The sequence below is a fragment of the Idiotropiscis lumnitzeri genome, chromosome 13, assembly GCF_059441095.1.
Source record: "Idiotropiscis lumnitzeri isolate Australia: NSW breed Sydney's pygmy pipehorse chromosome 13, RoL_Ilum_1.0, whole genome shotgun sequence".
NCBI lineage: Eukaryota > Metazoa > Chordata > Actinopteri > Syngnathiformes > Syngnathidae > Idiotropiscis > Idiotropiscis lumnitzeri.
Window position 1 is genome coordinate 21271777 of NC_142403.1, and position 17329 is coordinate 21289105.

Below are 17329 nucleotides of genomic sequence, written 5' to 3' on the forward strand. Positions count from 1 at the left end.
AGACGCTGCAAAAATAACATGTCAGGATTTTGTAAGGCGGTTGAGGTGGAGGACGACCCAAACGCTGGCAAGCGAGGCGCAGCTCACTTAAATATTATTCAATTAAAGAGAAAAAAAAGCAAGCAAGGGGCGGGGAAATACAAAATAACAAATGACAAAAGACAAGGAAAACCGAAACGGAAACGGACGAGATCAACGATGCGACAGAAAGTGAAAGCAAAGCGGGAAGTAAATCCAAACAAACGACGAAACGTGACGCTTTTGGCGGGAGCCGATTGGTCAACGCTCGTGATTGGCTAAACCAACGCAGGTGGACCCAATCAGCGTGACGAGACGCAAACGACGCAGAAGATGAAAAGGAAGTCAAAAAACGAAACCAGCAAAGCAGACGTGACAAAATATTTGACATTTGATGGCCCAAGAGACTTTTGTTTTCAGCCCAACAACACAAAATATTTGCATCTTCAAAACCGTCTTGTCATGTTTCCTTTTGTGTCGCCCTCCAACCCGAGAGCTCCGCATTCATTTGTTATTCTTATTTGTGCTTTGCATGAAAACAAAACAAATTGAAGCATCGTTTCAGCAAACACGCTCAACACTTTCCAAGACAAATCCGAGGACACGGCGCAAGGCAACTTTTTATTGTTTTCAATCCTCAAACAAATTCTTTGACAAGCGACAACATTGACACATAAAACTGCAATTGAATTATTCGCAACATTTTGCTACAGACCTTTTCAATCACTTTTATTCCCAATTTTAGACCTTGAAAATTGTTTGCTCAGTGATTATTACGGAACGTGTTTTTGGACATCAACAAAGTCTCACATGAGTTAAAAAAAAAAAAAAAAAAGTCGGTGCTTGAAAGTCGGACCCGTGTCGATTGTCTTGAAGAACTTGACGGACTAGTTTTGTATTTCAGCCCTTTCACGATCGCCGGACGCTTCAAAAGAGTCTGCGACTTTTTTGCCGTTTTTCGTACATTTTTCAACCACGCGGCTCTCGTTTGCTTGGCAACGGACACGTTTTCTCGCTTTTTGCTCTCACGCAAGAAAAGGCAAAAACAATTTTGGCCTTCACATCCATTTTGGTTTTACTTTCCTGGCGGTTTTGTGTTGCACATGACGACGAAAACGAAATCAAACGCACGGAGACGAAATCTGACAAAAGGCTTTGAGGGAGCAAAATTGTTCCGTGGACGTTTCCAATTGCAGTCGATGGATCGGAAAATGCGATATGCAAAAAAAAAAATGGGATATGAAGACAAAGTCATGAAATGTGCTTTTTTTTTTTTTTTTTCCATACGACACAAAAACGTGCAAACGAAAGATTCCAGCCGATTTCTTTGGCTCGTCAATTCGGCCCGATTCCAAGTCACGCCGTCGTTCGGGTTTGCGTTGTCCTCCTCCAACCACAACTTTGCCGGTCCGGTTGGCCGTCGTCCGAAACTTTCCTTCGCGCTTGCAACTTTGGCTCGGCGACGTCTTTGCGAGCGCTTCTCGTTTTCATCCAGGCGGAAATGCGGGCGGGCATCCAGGAAAGCGCGGGCGAGGCCGTCGGCCGCGAGAAGGCGACGACGCGAAGGCTCAGGTGGCCGCCGTCTCGGCCTGCAAGGCGGACACGCGAATTTGCGAGCTGCTCTTGCTCAGGATGGACAACTGCGTCCCCCCGTTGACGCCGCTGCTGGCGAGCGAAGGGTGCCGGCGCTTCACGTCCACGGCAAAGTAGCGCTTCACCGTCCAGCTGCGCCATTTCCGCTTCATCTCCGATTGCACCTGCGGGGAAATACGTCACCGGCTCGTCAGCGCCGCAGATCCGCAGAAGCTCGTTCGGCGACGAACGCGACGCCGACCGCCGAGCTCGGCTTCCCGCGGTCCAACATTTTGATGGCTCGGAGCGCGCGCGGGCCTTCGACTCGCGCACGACGACGACTTTTGCCCCCGACAACGTCACTTTGAATCATTCAATCCATTTCTGAAAAAAATAAAACTCAAAAGAGCCAGAGAGAAATTTACCTCGCCATTCAGGAAGCAGTAGAGGACGGCCACCACAAAGCCCTAAAACGGCAACGATGGCAAATTAGGAGATGCAAAAATGTTCATTGCAGGTGATTCAAATTTGACCGACAAAAAAAAAAAAAAAAAAAACAAGCAGCCGACGTTTTTCTTGAAGACCGCCGGAAGAACGGGAAGGATCGTTGCGGTCGTTCCGGTGGCGACCGAATGTTGAGTGAGCAAAAAAAAAAAAAACTAAGCAAGTGAGAAGAACAAAATGTAAACGCTGAAATCCGTTCACAGCCGCCCGCCACGTCTCGTTCAGCGAGCAAAAAAATGACGAGAAACTTGCTCAACTTGCGGCAAAATGTTGTCATTTCCAAATCAAGTCGCGTTGCCGCAAAACTCATCGTCGGAAGAAGCGAGCGACTCGCCTGAAAGGATCCCAAGCCGAGCTCGAAGACGAGACGTTCCCTCTTGCTGACGTTCTCGGGGGAGAAGGCGAACACCGTGTAGTGGATCCCGAAGAGCGGAATGAGCAGCAGAGTGGACCGCGCCAACCTCCTGCCGAAGCGAAACATCGCCGTCCGCTTCGGTTAGTTCCCAAACCGAACTTGATGGAAAATGGCATCTTACAGTCGCGTGGGCGATGATGATGATGTCATCGTGAGCGCAAAAACAATCTTTTGCGGCCATCACATCATCTCAGCAAGCAGTGGTTGTCTCTAAAATAGGACCTTTTTTTTGGGGGGGGGGGAGATTTCATTAGCATGATGACGTCAATCACGTCAGGAAAATGTTCCTCTTTGTGGAACCATTTTAAGGCGGGCCTCATGTTTTGTTTTTTTGTTTTTTTTTCAAATAGAAGTTGAAGTGAAAGGTCATCGATGTCAAGAGCGATGGCGGTCGTTGTTGTCTGAAGATTTTGGTTTTTAGTTGTTTTTTTTTTTTTATTTCAGGTGCTGATGGGCTCCAGTTTTTTTTTTTCGTTTTAAAAGAATTGGCATTACCTCCAAGTACGAGTCCGTTCGTATTCTTGGAAAAGTGTCGAGCGCAGGCCAAGCGGACCAGAAAAAGCCGTCGAGCGTTCCATTTCGACCGCCGCGACATATTTTGCCCACTTGAGCTCAGGAGCGAACGATCTTCAAGTTGGAGCACATCAGATGGATCGCGCACGATGCATAAATCCATGCCGAGAGATGTTTCGGGACAACAAAAACGCATTTCAGCTCATTTCACACTCACTGAAATGCATTTTTTGTGAATTTGAAACGTGAGCAACGTCCTCACAGTTGATCATTTTGCCACTGCAGAATTGAAAGTGTCCTGAAATGAAGAGAAATGTTTCAAAAGACTCTTACAAGTAAATGCTGGATTCGTTTCCTCCAATATCGGGGGACTGCAATTTCTGGACGAGGATGACGATGATGCCAATAAACAGGACAAAGTTGATCTAGTGGGGGCGAAGCAAAAAATATGAAAGCATCATGTTGACAAAAGAAAATCGCCGAGCGAGTGTCAGAAAACGCACCAGAATTGAAGCCAAAACGGGGCCTTTGATGATCCACCAGATGGCGGCGTCGTCGTTCGTGTCCCAGCAGCTGAAATGGAAAAGAAATTCGACAACAATCCACTTTCCTTCCAACCTGGCGCTCAACAATGTGCCCGTCCTACCCGATGTGGTCCAAATGGAGCCTCAGCACCGCCCAGATGGTGACGAACACCGTCGGGGTTCCTGTCACGGACGATCGAGAAACCAAAAAGAAAATCAAATCCCGCCCCGCGTCGCCGTCTGACGTCATCGGCCTCACCCCAGCCAATCAGGATGTACCAATAGAAGTATCGCTTCTCGGGGAAGAAGGTCTCCACCAATAAGGTGAAGAGATAAAGACCCTCGATGAAGAGCCACAAATAGTTGGAGAGGACGCCGTAATGGAAGAAGACCATCGCGGCCCGGCACTCCAACTTGAAGAGAAGGAAGAGCGGACGCACGTTTGTCCCAAGAGCAAGTCACAAAAGTCGCCAAGCGGCCAAGCGGCCGCGCGGGTGACTCACGGTGCGGATGAAGCAGTGCTCGCTGTCCTCTTGGGCGCCGTAAAGGACGCCATCTTTGATGAAGACCGAAATGGCTCGCAGGATGAACGACACAAAAAGATTCATGTGGATGAAATTGCGCGTGCAGTGCAGCTTCCTGCAAACCAAGCAGAAGAGGAGGGAAAGTTCAAAACAAACCTTCATGTTCAACACAATCGTTTTATTTTCATAATAATAATAATAATAAAAAATATTCCCTTTATTAGTCCCACAATGGGGAAATTCGAGATTGGAACCCAGGCCTCCTGGTGAGACTGGGCCCTGAACGCGGCGCCTTCGACCACTCGGCCATCCAGTCAGATGAAAATTGTCTTTTGTTCTATTCACTTTTCAAACATTCGAGTGATTCTAAGAAGCTGAAATCTCAGCGGAGGAATCTGAAGAAGTGAAGATTGAAAACTGCCATATGAGACTTTGAAAGCGCGGAATCGTCGTCGAGGACGTTTTAGCGCTGCAAAGAAAGACCTGAAGAAAAAAACGTTCGGCAGGTCAGCAACGGGAAAATAAAAATACGAAGGCGACGCCAGAAGAGGAGCCGACCGCGTTTGATGGATGGACCAAATGATGATTTTCCGTCATCAACTTTTGGATGTTCTCATTCGTCCCGCTCATTCCATTCTCACGACATTGAATAGGAATAAAAAAAAACAAAAACAGAGTTACAGCGACAACGTTTAAACGACACCCAAGGAGGCCTGACTCTCCATTTGATGCTCAAAAGTTTCACCGGAGAAGCAGCTGACCGCAAAATATCGAGTCGTCCCAAAACTTTTGCGCACCACAAATGGACATCAAAGCGAAACTCTTGATGTCTTGTTCAACTTTTGAACATTTAAGTGAAGTTGTTCAAACGACGACTCCGTGGCAATATTAAATCAAGTTCGAAGCACGAGAGCTGCAGTTGAGCAGAAAAAGACGACGTGGAATAAACATTTTGAAGAAAAAAATCTCCATCATAAATTGCATTTTTTTGCAATTTTGTTTTCCTCACCTGAACCTGCACAAGATCACCATGGCGACGCTGAGCGAGACCAAAGACGTGCTGTAGCCGACCGTGTAGAGCGCCTTCACCGACGCGAAATACGCCTCCTGGTTTGGAAGCCAAACAAAGAAAAACTTTGAGGTGACGTTAAAGTCGCGCCGTTTGGAATGTCGGCCAGAAAAACGATTCTCATGGGCTAGAAGAGCATCTAAAACATCGACCGGGTGTCTTTTCTCTTTTTGGATTTGTAAAATAGCACAATCGGATAAAACGCGCAAAGGTTTTGAATTCTTTCAAAGGAAAATCCGTCATTTGGAAAAACAGAATTTGTTTGATTTTCTTTGACGTGGCGCACAAACCGGATGAGTGGCATTCCCTTCTTCATAAAAGCAAGCGTCAACGTAGTGCGGAAACGTCTCGGACCAGCCCAACTCGCTGCAGTTCCGACGGACCTTCCCCAGCTCTGCAAATGCAAAACAAAACGGCGCCATTCGCTCAACGGCAACAATCGGAAAGCGTCGAAACGACTTCAAACTTTTGAGCTTTTTTCTTTTCATTTCCCGCATTTGATGTATTTTGACGCTTAACTTGGTCGGAGCCAAAGTTTGCCATCGATCCAAGACCGAGCAAAGACGGAGCTCGGTTTGCCAATGTCGGTATCGATAATGTGAGGTCGGAATCATCAAATTGGGCGACCTTTTTTTTTTTTTTTTGTTTTTTTCAAATAATGAGGCCGACGTCTCTCGGCGTCGACTCAGCCGTCTCCGCAACTCACCCTCGTCGTCTTCCGTCCTGAACTGAGAGAAGAGTTCGGGACAGTTGACCTCGACCACGTCGCCGACGCTGGCGGGCCGCCAACACGTCAGGTTGTCCCACAGCCACGGACACCCTCGACACACACACACACACACACACACTTCCGTCTCCACACGCGATTGCTTGGTCCGACTCGCCGTTTCGTCCAGATTTTGAGAATTTTGAAATTCAACATTTTGCATTGATGGCGAGAAAGAGACAATTGCTTGCGGCTACCAAATTGCGACGCGTTGGCCGCTTCATCCGAGGCCGCCATCATCTCGCCGCATTTCTCCGCCTCCCTCTTGATGACACAATTGGAAGGAACTTGCTGGCATGAAAACTGTCAACGAAAAGAAAACGCGCGTCACGTCGGCGTGACTCGCAAGAAACTCGTCGCCTTCGTTTGACGACACTTCAAGTCTGACATCGGCTTCGGTGGACTTTTTTCAATAAACGCTGCGAGAGGAGCCGGCGCGGTTTCTGGAGCAAAATTCAAGCGAGAAAAATTGATTTCCACATCACGTTTGTGTCGTTTAGCCAAAGTGGCGTCGGCGCCGTTGGAGCCGTTTCACCGTCGGCCTCGCCAAATCAAAATGGCGTCCTCCTTCGAGATCAGCGACGGCCGCGCGGAGACCATCGGCTCATCGGCTCCACCGTCCGGATCGCGCGCGCGGAACTTTTCTCCTCCCGGCATTCGCCCGCTAAAAGTTTTTCTCTTGATTTCCTTCAAATTTGAGTCTTCCTGCAAACAGAAAATCCCAAACGGCAAGACGTTCGTGCTCACCCGTCGCAGGAGGACAAACAAGACCAAGACGAGCGGCTTGAGGTCGGCGCTTGACATCTTGTTTCCGAAGGCGGAAGCGTCGAGCGCAGCGAGCGGATCGCGGCTCAGCTCGGGATCTGAACACGAAAAACACGACAAACGGAAGAGACGACAAGGATGGACGTGAAAATGTCGCCCTCTCTTCACCAAAACGACGTCACGTGCACTTGCTCAAAGTTGGCGCAATGTCATCGTTTATCACACGCAGGCTTCTCAAACTTTGCATTTTTCTTTCCATTGAAACGTTGATCGTCATCCGCCGAGTGACAAAATTTGCTTGGAAATCGTTTGCGGTCGACCCAACACGAGTGCGCCGATTTCCTCGCCTGTCGAGTGTGCTCTGCATTCGAGTGAATGTTCATCATGTCATCGGGGGGGGGGGGGTCGTCGACGTAAAGCCAAGTTGCTCAAACGAGTATGCGGTCTTTGCTTGGCAGCTTGGCTGTCCTACTCGCGTGTTGCCCGGCCAGAAACAGCCTGACAACCCCCCCCCCCCCCCCCCCCCCCCCCCCCCCCCCCACTGTTGTCAAGGGCAACAGCTGAGAGGACTGCCGAGTTCAGATTTGGGCAAGACTTTACCGACACTATTTCTGCAGTTTTTTTTTTCTACGTTCTCAAAATAAAATCTTTTTTATTTGACTTGACTTCAAAGTAAGACTTGTCGTTCTCAAAAATGCAAATGAGAGCGCTTTGGTTTGTCGGCAGCTTGAATACGTCCGAACAAAAAAAAAAAAAACCCAAGATGAATTGAGGTGAATTTTGCCAAGGCCACACGCGGGGCTGCCAAAACTCCGCCATGGAGAAGCTCAACAACTGATTCAGCCCTTGCGCGTGCACGTGCACGTGTGCGTGTGCACGTGTGTGTGTGTGTGCGCGCACTAACTTGCCACATTTTCAACAAGACAGTCTGATGTTCGATGAGCCCTAAATTGAAGGCCTCTTCATCGTCTCAGCGTCTTTTTGCCGCGAAAGAAGAAGACGGATTTCGACGACAAAATGGCTGCTGGCGAAAACCGAGAAGAATCGTCAGCTTCCAATTGGATGCGAGCGACAAAGGAAACGACTTGACCGCAACCGCCGCCGAACGGGCTCTCGGATGCGGGACCGCACGAGATGATGTCGTTGTCTTTCGACATGCTCGGCGGACTCGAAGACTTTTCCTCACCGCAATTTATTAGCTCCGCTTTCGAGCAGCGATTCGCCACCTTCGACTTTTTGGTGCATTTTGAACGCGGCAACGTCCGGCGGGGCGGCCAACATTCCGAACCCAAATGATCCTCCTCTCGTGTTCATCAAGCCGCGCGGCGTCGGCGCCGGCGCTCGCTCAACTCTGCCGCTCTATATTCAGCCCTCGGAATTCTGGCGCCGATTAATCGACGCGGACGTGACTTCCGGTCTTGAGTGATTTGGGAAGAGCACACGAATGCAAGCGAACAAGAGTGGAAGGAGGAGGTGGCGCCAACTCTTTGATTTGTTGCGGGAAAGAAACGAACATTCGCCGCACGGTAAACTTGCCATGTTGGGCGGGTGGCTCGACACCAAAACAAGAATCGTGAAGAACACCGGAATCGTTTAAGCCTAAGCGTGAGCTTGAAACAAATAAATAAAAACAGTTTAAAAAAAACAAAGTCAGTTACCTAAACGAACATGAGCATCTGACAGTTCCCTCCCACCCAGACGGTGAAGGACACTCCGGCACATTTGAATCATTTTTTGGAATTTGTGCAAGACACAATCGCGCCGAGGGAAAGCGTCAGCAAGTATGCAAGCGCCACACATGCCGCAAGATCCTGCAAAAAAAAAAACAACACACACGACGCCAACACTGCGGCAGCAGCAGCAGCTTCGTGTGATGGAAGCAAAATATGATCTTACCATTTCAACCTTTGGTCTTGATTTCGCTGCTGCCTTGCTGATGAAAATCTCCGCGGAGGGGGGGGCATATTACTCCAAGTTCCAAATCTATTTTCATCACAAAAGAAAAAAGAATATTTAACGTGTCTTGAGGATGAAAAACTGAGGCAACACAATTTCCAAGGACGAAGCTGCGCTCCCGATGGAACTCTCTCGCTTGCTCTCCCTCTTGCTGCTCTCTTGTTCTCGCTCTTTTTTTCCTCTCTCTCTCTCCTCGCTATAGATGTCAAGTGAGAGACTTGTGCGCGCGCACACACACAATAACAAGAGAAGAAAAAAAACGGATCTCAGGAACGTGAACATCAGAAGCTTTTATCTCAAAAGTGATGTTGGCACGTCGTCGTTGAGTCAAATCCAAATTTGTCCAAAGAAGATTAATTTTGACTTGGCGCCGCTGCAGCTTGCTCTTTGCGCGGATAAATAGATTTCAAATTCTAAATTGGATTGTAAACGTTTGTGCTCTTGCGTTGCCGAAGAAAAGGAGAGCAGACTTTCTGTTGACATGTCGCGTCTTCTGACATTCTCCAACTCGGGCCGAAAGATCTCCCGAGCGTGCCCGCGTCCCGTTGCGGGTCGGGGTTGAAGAGGACCCAAACGTCGGGAGGCGTCCATTGGGTCACTTCAATGGCGTTTAATTGAAAAATAAAAAGGCAAGCAAGGCACGGAGAACGACAAAAAGATAAAAAAAAAAAAAAGATCAACAAAACACGGACTAGAAAATGTTGCAAGTATGGTGACAAGCTTGCGTGACGTGTGGGGAGCGCATGCGTGGAGGAGGGAGGGGGCGGATGTTGTTGGAGTGTTGAATGAATGAAAGGAGGAAGTGGAAAATGGAAGAGGGAAGAGCATGAAAACAATAAAGCGAGGCTACAGGTACACCACTGTCTCCCTGCTGGCGTGTTATTATTGATTGGGAGGACTCCGCATTCCGACGACGTGCGCCGATCACGATCCCCGGGCAACTCCGGCCTTGGAGACGAATCTCCCCTGCGCCCCCCCGACCACGGTCAGGAGGAAACCGAGCAGGAACGGATAACAAAAAGAACAAAAGACGGTGACTGAGAAAACGGAAAAAGTCAAAGAAACGGACGACAGACAATTAATAGGAGACGAGCGACGAGTGACGAGAAGTGAAAGCGAGCAGGGAACTAAATACAAAGAAATTGACGAGACAACGAGGAGCACCTGGACAAGACCCGGACGGACCTGATTGGTTGAGGAAACCACAATCGACTTGACGAGACAGAAGACACGCCAAGACAAGACCAAAACTCGAAAGGAAAAACAACAAATACAGATCCTGACAGTTTTGTCATCTTCTCGCTCCAAAAAAGCGAGTGCACCCCATGTGGACGTCCCAAAAATGGAAGTGGGGTCGTATTTGGGATGCCGCAAGCGAGCCCAAAAAAAAACCCGATCCTTGTTACGTTCGATTCGTTGGGACATAAAAGCTTCACCGGAATCCCCAACAAGGTCGCGAACGTGTCCCGGTTCTGCGTTTGTTGTCCATGGCAACGGGCCAACTTCCAGAAAGAAGTTGAACGGGCTCAATTTAACTTCTTTTCTTTGCCGAGCCGTTTTTCCGATCAATGACTTCATTTGACGAGCAACTTTATCAATTTGTTTTTCTTTTGAGTGGGCCACGTTCCGTCCTGCAGTGACGCGCAACGATGCAAAGGAAAATAAAAGAAGCAAAACTGCACCCGCGTGCACATTTTGACGGCGATTTGCGCTCGACTTGAGCTCGCCATGAAAATGGAGCCCGACAGTGTGTGGCATCGCGTGCACACACACACACACACGCACACACACACGCACACGCACACGCTGTTTGTACATGCGGGCCTGTCAGTGACGAAACGATGATCCGGATTTGAGCGGCGTGCACAATGCAGCGATGTCATCACTCATTGATCCTGTTTCGGATTGTGAAAGGAGAATGTTATGCTGCCGTGCGGGTTGTCATAGCAACGAGCCCATTTGAATGCGAAGGGGATGCGAGTGCCGCCGGAAGCTCGACGTCCTTGAGGACCGCGTGGGGGGGACTTGAAGAAAAGATGGCCGCCGTCTTGCGCGTGAGTGTCTGTTTTTTTTTTTGTTTTTTTTTGGGTGCATTTCGGGCACAGGATGGTGCGTCGGTTAGAACACAGGAAGGCAACTTTGATGGTGGGTCGAGATTCTTTTACTCAGGATGTAAGAGACGCGTTCCAAACGATGACAAAGTGTCTGCAAAGTCCAAATGACGACAATAATCGTTTCGTGTTTGGTTGTAAGACGACATTTGGGATGTTGTGGGTCGACACATCGGAAGTTGCGAGCTGGGTCGGATTCCGCACACCGAGGACCGCGAGACGAAAGCCTCGTGCCGCACAAGTGAAGACTTTTTTTTTTTTTTAGACGTGAAACGAAATGCCGCTTGATCCCCTTCAGCATTGTTCATTAAAATGCCAGCGGTTTAACATGCATCACCTGACATTTGCGGCGGCCGGTTGAATAGGAAGCGGCCGCGGACAGTGGTGTCGTCTTTCACGTCAAGTCGCAGCAAGAAATGATTGCGGATTTGCGCCCCTCGCAGATGTCGGAGGTCGTCGCCCACCTGCGTCCGGGACTCGCCGGCCAAACTATTTACGTTGGTGACGATGGGCAAAATGTCTCGTCGGTTTTCGTTGCGCAATATTTTCCACTGATTGTGTAACATCAAAGAAAAAACAAATGTCACTTTTCAACGCGTTCAAAAAAACGGTGTTGTCGTTGCTGTTGTCGCGACCTCAAGAGATGAACATGAAGTCAGAATCGCATCTGAACGGGAAGCAGCGCCAGTCAAGGTGAGCGTCTTGTTTCTTCACAACCTTCACCTTTCACCCAAAAAAAACCAAACATTTGTGGAGCCGTTAACTTTGCAGCATGACTCCATCTTTCTTGGTTCGGTTTGTCCTGTCGGGAACGCTGACATTTGGCAGCTCATCGACATCTCTGCTTGCTTGCGGTTCTGCTCCGGGCGCTGCCGGAACGTCGTCGGCCTTAATTGGCCTGCAAATTGTCTTTGCGGCTTAAAAAAAAGAAAACATTGTCGCCAAGCTCATCCCGCCCAAATGTGTCCCGACGGGTTTGTGGATTGGCAGAGGTCGTCATCGGGCCGGTTTGACGAGCATTCCCGTCAGCAATTAAATAATCGTCAGACAGCGCCAACATTTTCAACCTACTTGACAAAATAGAAATGACTTTCACCGACAAGTCGTGTCGTTAAAGGCCTTGGTCTTCAATCGCCACGGCGTCGCGCACAATCGACCATGTTGACGACAACACACACACACGCACACACAGCCGTCATTACTGGAATTGGGAAAATTGCAGTTTCGTGTGTCACTGCCCACCTGCTGCCAATTTAGGAATCAGCAATTCCCGTAGAGTCAAAAACGGGGTGGCAAAAAGCGGCGGACATTTTCCTGGGAGGTGATGATGAAGACTTTTGTCGGTCCTCGCGCACACTCGGTGTAAAAAAACAAGCGCGCCTTTTGCTCCATGACGACTTGGGACTTGTTTTGAAGAGAATTTGTCGCGGTTTCTACGAGCCGCCACATTCAAGACAACTCAGATATGAGACATGGCGTGAAATGTGAAGCCATTCCACGAGAATTAAATCAACTTTGCTCATGTTTCACATTTCCTCTCTGGACAAAAACATCGGCTGGACAGGAAAGTGTGAAGGCGAATCACCCAAGACCGCCGTTATTGGAATTATATGAAAAGACTATCGCCCCCGGTGGCACGGAGGGGTACTACTTCTCACGTCAGTGCAGAGGTTGCGTCGGCGTTGGCATCTCTTCTTCTGTCATTTTCTAGTCTGACGTGCTGACGCCACAGTTGGCTCGTCGTCCGATTGGCACACGGAGGCCTTTAAAGGTCGCCAACCTTAACCCGAACTCAAATCCCAAACCAGACCCTGATCGACCCTAAGCCCAAAGACTGACCTTAACCTAACCCCAACCAGGTGCTTCTCAATTATTTTCTGGTACGCAACCCGAGCAAGGAGAAAACCATTTGCGCTTCTGGTCAAGATTGATTTGATGTCGCCTTTCCAGCGAGGAGCGCGATAATGACATCGCAGCTTGCATTTTTCATGCACATGGCGAAAGCGCAAAAGAGGCAAATTAACATTTGAAATAAAGACAAACTCGCCAGGCTCTTGAAAAACGTCATCATGTTATGTTGTGGCTGCTTACAAATGGATTTTTATTTGCTTGTTTTCATCAACGAAGCAGAAGTCAAAGTGAAGGAAAAGATGAAGTAGCAGCGCGTTGTTGAAATTCAGATTGCACACTTTAGCCTGCAAAGCAAAAAGGAGGGAGAAAACGCATTGCTGAAATTCAGATTGCACACTTTAGCCTGCAAAGCAAAAAGGAGGGAGAAAATTCCCCACTTAGAATTCACCCTATCGGGGCCCAAGTATAAAAATGAAAATCATCATGACGATGATGATGGGGAGGACTACCAATGACCAAAAGTGAATACAAACACATATGGCGGCCACGCATTTAAAAAAATTGTTTGGCTGTTTTTGTTATCGCTAAGAGGATCAGATGTGCCGTCAAACGTGTTGTGGAAATGCAGGCTGGCAGGCAGATGGCCAAACAACACAGACAGTCCGTTCCGGCGATTGGATTAACACGACCATCTAATTGCATTTGAGAAGTCAGCCAAAGCGCAACCAGGAAAAATGAAAAGTGGCTCGACAATGTTGTCTGTCAGGATTTGTGGTGATGTGAAGGTTGAGGAGGACCCAAAAATGCAGAGAAGCGGGGCAGGGGAAACTTAAAGGGTATTGAATAAAACAAACAAAAAAAGGCAAACAAGGAACTTGGAAAAACTAAAGGATGAAAAAGTGCAAAACAACAGACACAAACAAAACACAACAACTTGACTAAACTAAACTTTGACTGTGAGACGGGTATGAAAACATCAGAAAACGACGACGACAACGATGGAGCAACAAGAAGTGAAAGCAACCAGCAAACTAAATACAAACTCAAGGAGCACCTGGACAAGATGTCAAGCGATGGAGGAAGCTGATTGGTTCACACTTGGGAGTGAGACGACAAGCACAGGTGAACACAATCAGAGCACAAACAAGGAAAAACATGAAACAAAAGACAAAATCAAAAACAACAAATATAGACCATGACAATGGCAAATGACAGCACAAAAAAAATGAAGATTTTCACATGAATTACCACTGAATAAGATAAGAAATGAATTTAGAAAAAAATAAATTGTGAAATCAATCATTTTATACGACTTTTATTTCTCCCGTGAACTTCAGTCCAATCTATCCAACTTGAATTCAGAGCAAAATGTGTCTACTTGCTGTACACATGCGCCACGTGTTTGTCTGGACATTTCCAGGACTGGTGTCACGTGAGATGGATTTACGGTAGTTCAAAGCCAAACTATTAGTTTTCCTCTTCAATGTGAGCCAAACGATCAACCAGCGACAAACAAACGGCCACATTTGCTCAAGGGCAGTGGCGGCCTCACCATGACAACAAGCAGCCAACACGTCATCACGTCATGACGTCATCACGCCACGCTGACACAACCTCAGTGCAGCGCCATCTTTCTTTACAAAAAGAAATCTTGCGTGTGCTTTTGTCTGCATTTCTTGCAAACAGCAAAACTGGTTTGTTTGCGCGGAAACTCCGACAATGCAACGCACATTCGAAAGGCGCATTTTAATTGAGGCCAACAGACACACTCAGTTCATCAGAAAAATACTCGTTTAATCAAAGTTGAGACAAACTCTTGGTCGCTTTCGATGCCAAACAAACAAAAAAGGACATGAGCGTGCCACAACATCCAGCCAAGCTTTTGCAACCTGACTTTTGTTCTTCCTAACTTAGCCCTGAAAAAAAAACGACAACATTGTAACAAGCTTCTGTCCTCATTTCTTAAGGCGCACACACATTCACAATCTTTGAGAAAGAAAGAACGAAAGTAATAGTTTCTTAATAATCGCTGTTATTTCCTCACGTTTCGATTGCAAGAGAACTCTGATAATAATGACAAGGTCCATTCTTTCATTTCCAATTCCAGCAAATTGTTGAAACTAAATTGTATTGATTTCAAGATACAGAGGATAGAAACAAAGGCATTGAGCAGTTGAAAAAGAAATTCCAACTTACAATCTTCCACTATATTTTTCATGCAAACCTCTGACATTGAGCATCTTGATAATACAAAATACAAATATATTGATTAGAAAAATAAGAATAGAAATTCCAGTACAGTATTAAGTTTGGGACCTTTGGTTTTCTGCTGAAAAAATAACTTTGCCCTCCAGGCTGCTGTGACTAAAATCGAATGGCAGAAAAAGAAAAAAAAAAGCCCATTGCAGCCCAGCTCCAATTTGCTCGTCAGAGATTTCAGACCGAAGTTGAAGTCCTCCATAATTTTCTTTCCTACAATTTCATCATCTACAACATGGGGGAAAAAATCACATTTGTGACATGGAAAAAAAAAGCATCCATCATTTTTGTGAATAAGTTTCCAGTTGAAAGATTGCACGTTACTTTTAATTTTTTAATATTCCCTTTATTAGTCCCACAATGGGGAAGGAAATTCGAGATTCGAAGACCTGGGTCCTGAACGCGGCGCCTTAGACCACTCGGCCATCCTCTAACTTCACCATCTCGGAATAAATAAAGTGGAATTGAGTTGAGTCCCAAAAAAAAGTTGATTTGAGTCCCCCCCAAAAAGTTGAATAGAGTCAAAAGAAAAGTTGTGTTGCAGTTTGACGCCCTCTGCTGGACAAAGCAACTAAGTGCGCTTGGCTGCCGCCAGTTGCCTCAGCCTCTCTCGCCTCTTTTTCTCGATGAGCCTGAAATGTATAGTCAAGTGCATGATTGCGTTTGCGTTTCAATTGTGCACCGCCAGGGAGAAAATGTCTGAGTAAGCTCAATAGGAAGTCACCTGCGGTTGCGAGCCTCCACCAGCTCACTCAGTTGATCCTGAGCCACTTTGAGATCTTCTGCATTTTGCTGGTAGATGAAATCCGGTGAGCCCAAACTTTCCAACAAAGCAATTTTGTTGGAGAGCTCACTCGACATCACGACAGAACAAAAGCAAACTCGCCTACGACATCCGTTTGAAACTTGCAGTTGTCATAATCATAAACATCTTTACAATGCGGACATGTTGGATGTCTTTTACAGTCAAAAATCACAAATATTCTTCATGTTTTGTAGGTGGAAAAATCCAAATTGCAAACGTTTATAATCTTTGTGTATCTTCTTCTAAAAACAACTTACATTTTCAGGTGTGCAGTTTCATTTTGCAAAACAATTATGTTACCAAATTCGCGAAAAACTAAATCTTCTCCTTTGAAGTACAGTTCGGCCAATGCTTGTGAAATATTGACGCTCATAAAAGGCAAACGGAAGAAACACCAACCTGCCAAACTATTTTCTTCTGTCCTTCCTTTTGTCAGCATGTCCTCAGTGAAACTTGAAATGGAATTTCAAAAAGAAATCAGCAAAACCTTCTACTCATTTTGTCCGAGCTGCGACGCCACACGATTTGTCTGGTGTCCTGCTTGATCTGGACCGTCCTCCTTTCGATCCGTTGTGGTGGAAAAGGGTCAAGACGGTGCCAATCCGCAGGCTGTGGAGGATACGCGGACCGGCCTCGGTCCAGTCCGGCATCTTCGTCGTCATCCTGGAAGTTGCAGCAGGCAGCCCTGACGTCTCGTCGGTGCCGGTTCCGGTACCGATGCCGGTGCCGTTGAGGCATACATCGACCCTGGCTGCACGCATCCTCACCGCAAGTTCGACGACTGCTGCGCGTGACTTTGCGAAGAGGCTCAAGTGGACAAGCTTCACATTGAAACCCAATTACGCTGCACGCCACTTCGCACAAAGTTGAAATTTGACTGACTGCGCCTCAGCTCTCGTCGAGGGGAGTGCAAAGAACAGGGGGGTGTTATCTTTTCCAGATGCGTCTGGCAGGCAGCACAGCACCAAAATCCACTCGGTGTGTTTTTCATCACTACTGGCCTCCGGTTTCCAACGCAAACGAGTGGCGATGAGATTGATTACACATTAAAAGAACTCAGTGAGTGGGGGGCGGGAAGCACAAACACACTCGGGGTGGGTCATGGCTACTTGGTGAAATACGCGGAGATTCGGAAAAGCGACTGGTGCTGCGATGAGGTTTTCACCGAGACCACGTGGAGAACCGGAAGACCGCGGTGAGCACTTCCCCATCCGACTGGCTTCAAACTCTCCTCAGCGAAGACTTTTTCCGTGCGCAAGCAGCGGTTCGTTGTAAAGTTGTACCGCCCCCTCGCGCAGTTGGAGGCGCGGCGAGACTCCGCCCACACGGATTCGAAGCGCCTTCTTTTTTACGTTTTGGTTCAATTATTTCCTTGGTGGTGCCGTCTTAAAATGTCACGCTTATATTTTAAAAACTCTCAACGCTCATTCAGTCGGGACAGAGCTACGAAATGTTTGACAGTAGTGTTCGATACAGCAATTGGACGTCCATTCTGGGTCAACAGAGGGTCGTAGCGCCACCAAATCGTGTGATTCGTGTTCAGGGGCCCCGAAAATGGGAGAGTTGGTGTTGGTTTTGAGTGAGTGGAATTGGTAGTACCACTTGTGCCCAGCAGAGGGCGCATTCCTTCAAGGTTCCTTTGAGTGTCATTCACTTGCTAGTTTGAAATATACAATG

The 17329-nt window shown here is 47.5% G+C and overlaps 1 protein-coding gene and 1 long non-coding RNA gene across 3 annotated transcripts; both read right to left on the reverse strand.

Annotated features, from left to right (window-relative positions):
* Nucleotides 1–1443: 1443 nt before the first annotated feature.
* On the reverse strand, nucleotides 1444–9319 carry adcyap1r1b (ADCYAP receptor type Ib). Of its 2 annotated transcripts, XM_088313395.1 has the most exons (14): nucleotides 8567–9319; nucleotides 6653–6768; nucleotides 6103–6208; nucleotides 5846–5959; nucleotides 5430–5533; nucleotides 5080–5177; nucleotides 4050–4185; nucleotides 3806–3959; nucleotides 3669–3729; nucleotides 3526–3595; nucleotides 3356–3447; nucleotides 2429–2558; nucleotides 2016–2057; nucleotides 1444–1775 (listed from the first exon to the last, which is right to left on the reverse strand). In XM_088313395.1, exons 2-14 carry the CDS (start codon nucleotides 6707–6709, stop codon nucleotides 1587–1589), a joined length of 1353 nt encoding a protein of 450 aa, XP_088169521.1. In that variant the 5' UTR covers nucleotides 6710–6768; nucleotides 8567–9319; the 3' UTR covers nucleotides 1444–1586. The 2 variants fall into 2 exon arrangements, with proteins under 2 accessions (XP_088169521.1, XP_088169522.1); XM_088313396.1 differs by lacking the exon at nucleotides 6653–6768.
* Nucleotides 9320–14361: 5042 nt separating this feature from the next.
* Nucleotides 14362–16387, reverse strand: LOC148325110 (uncharacterized). The gene is made up of 2 exons (XR_015846273.1): nucleotides 15572–16387; nucleotides 14362–15479 (listed from the first exon to the last, which is right to left on the reverse strand). It is a non-coding gene; the product is annotated as an uncharacterized LOC148325110 (long non-coding RNA).
* Between the last annotated feature and the right edge of the window lie 942 nt (nucleotides 16388–17329).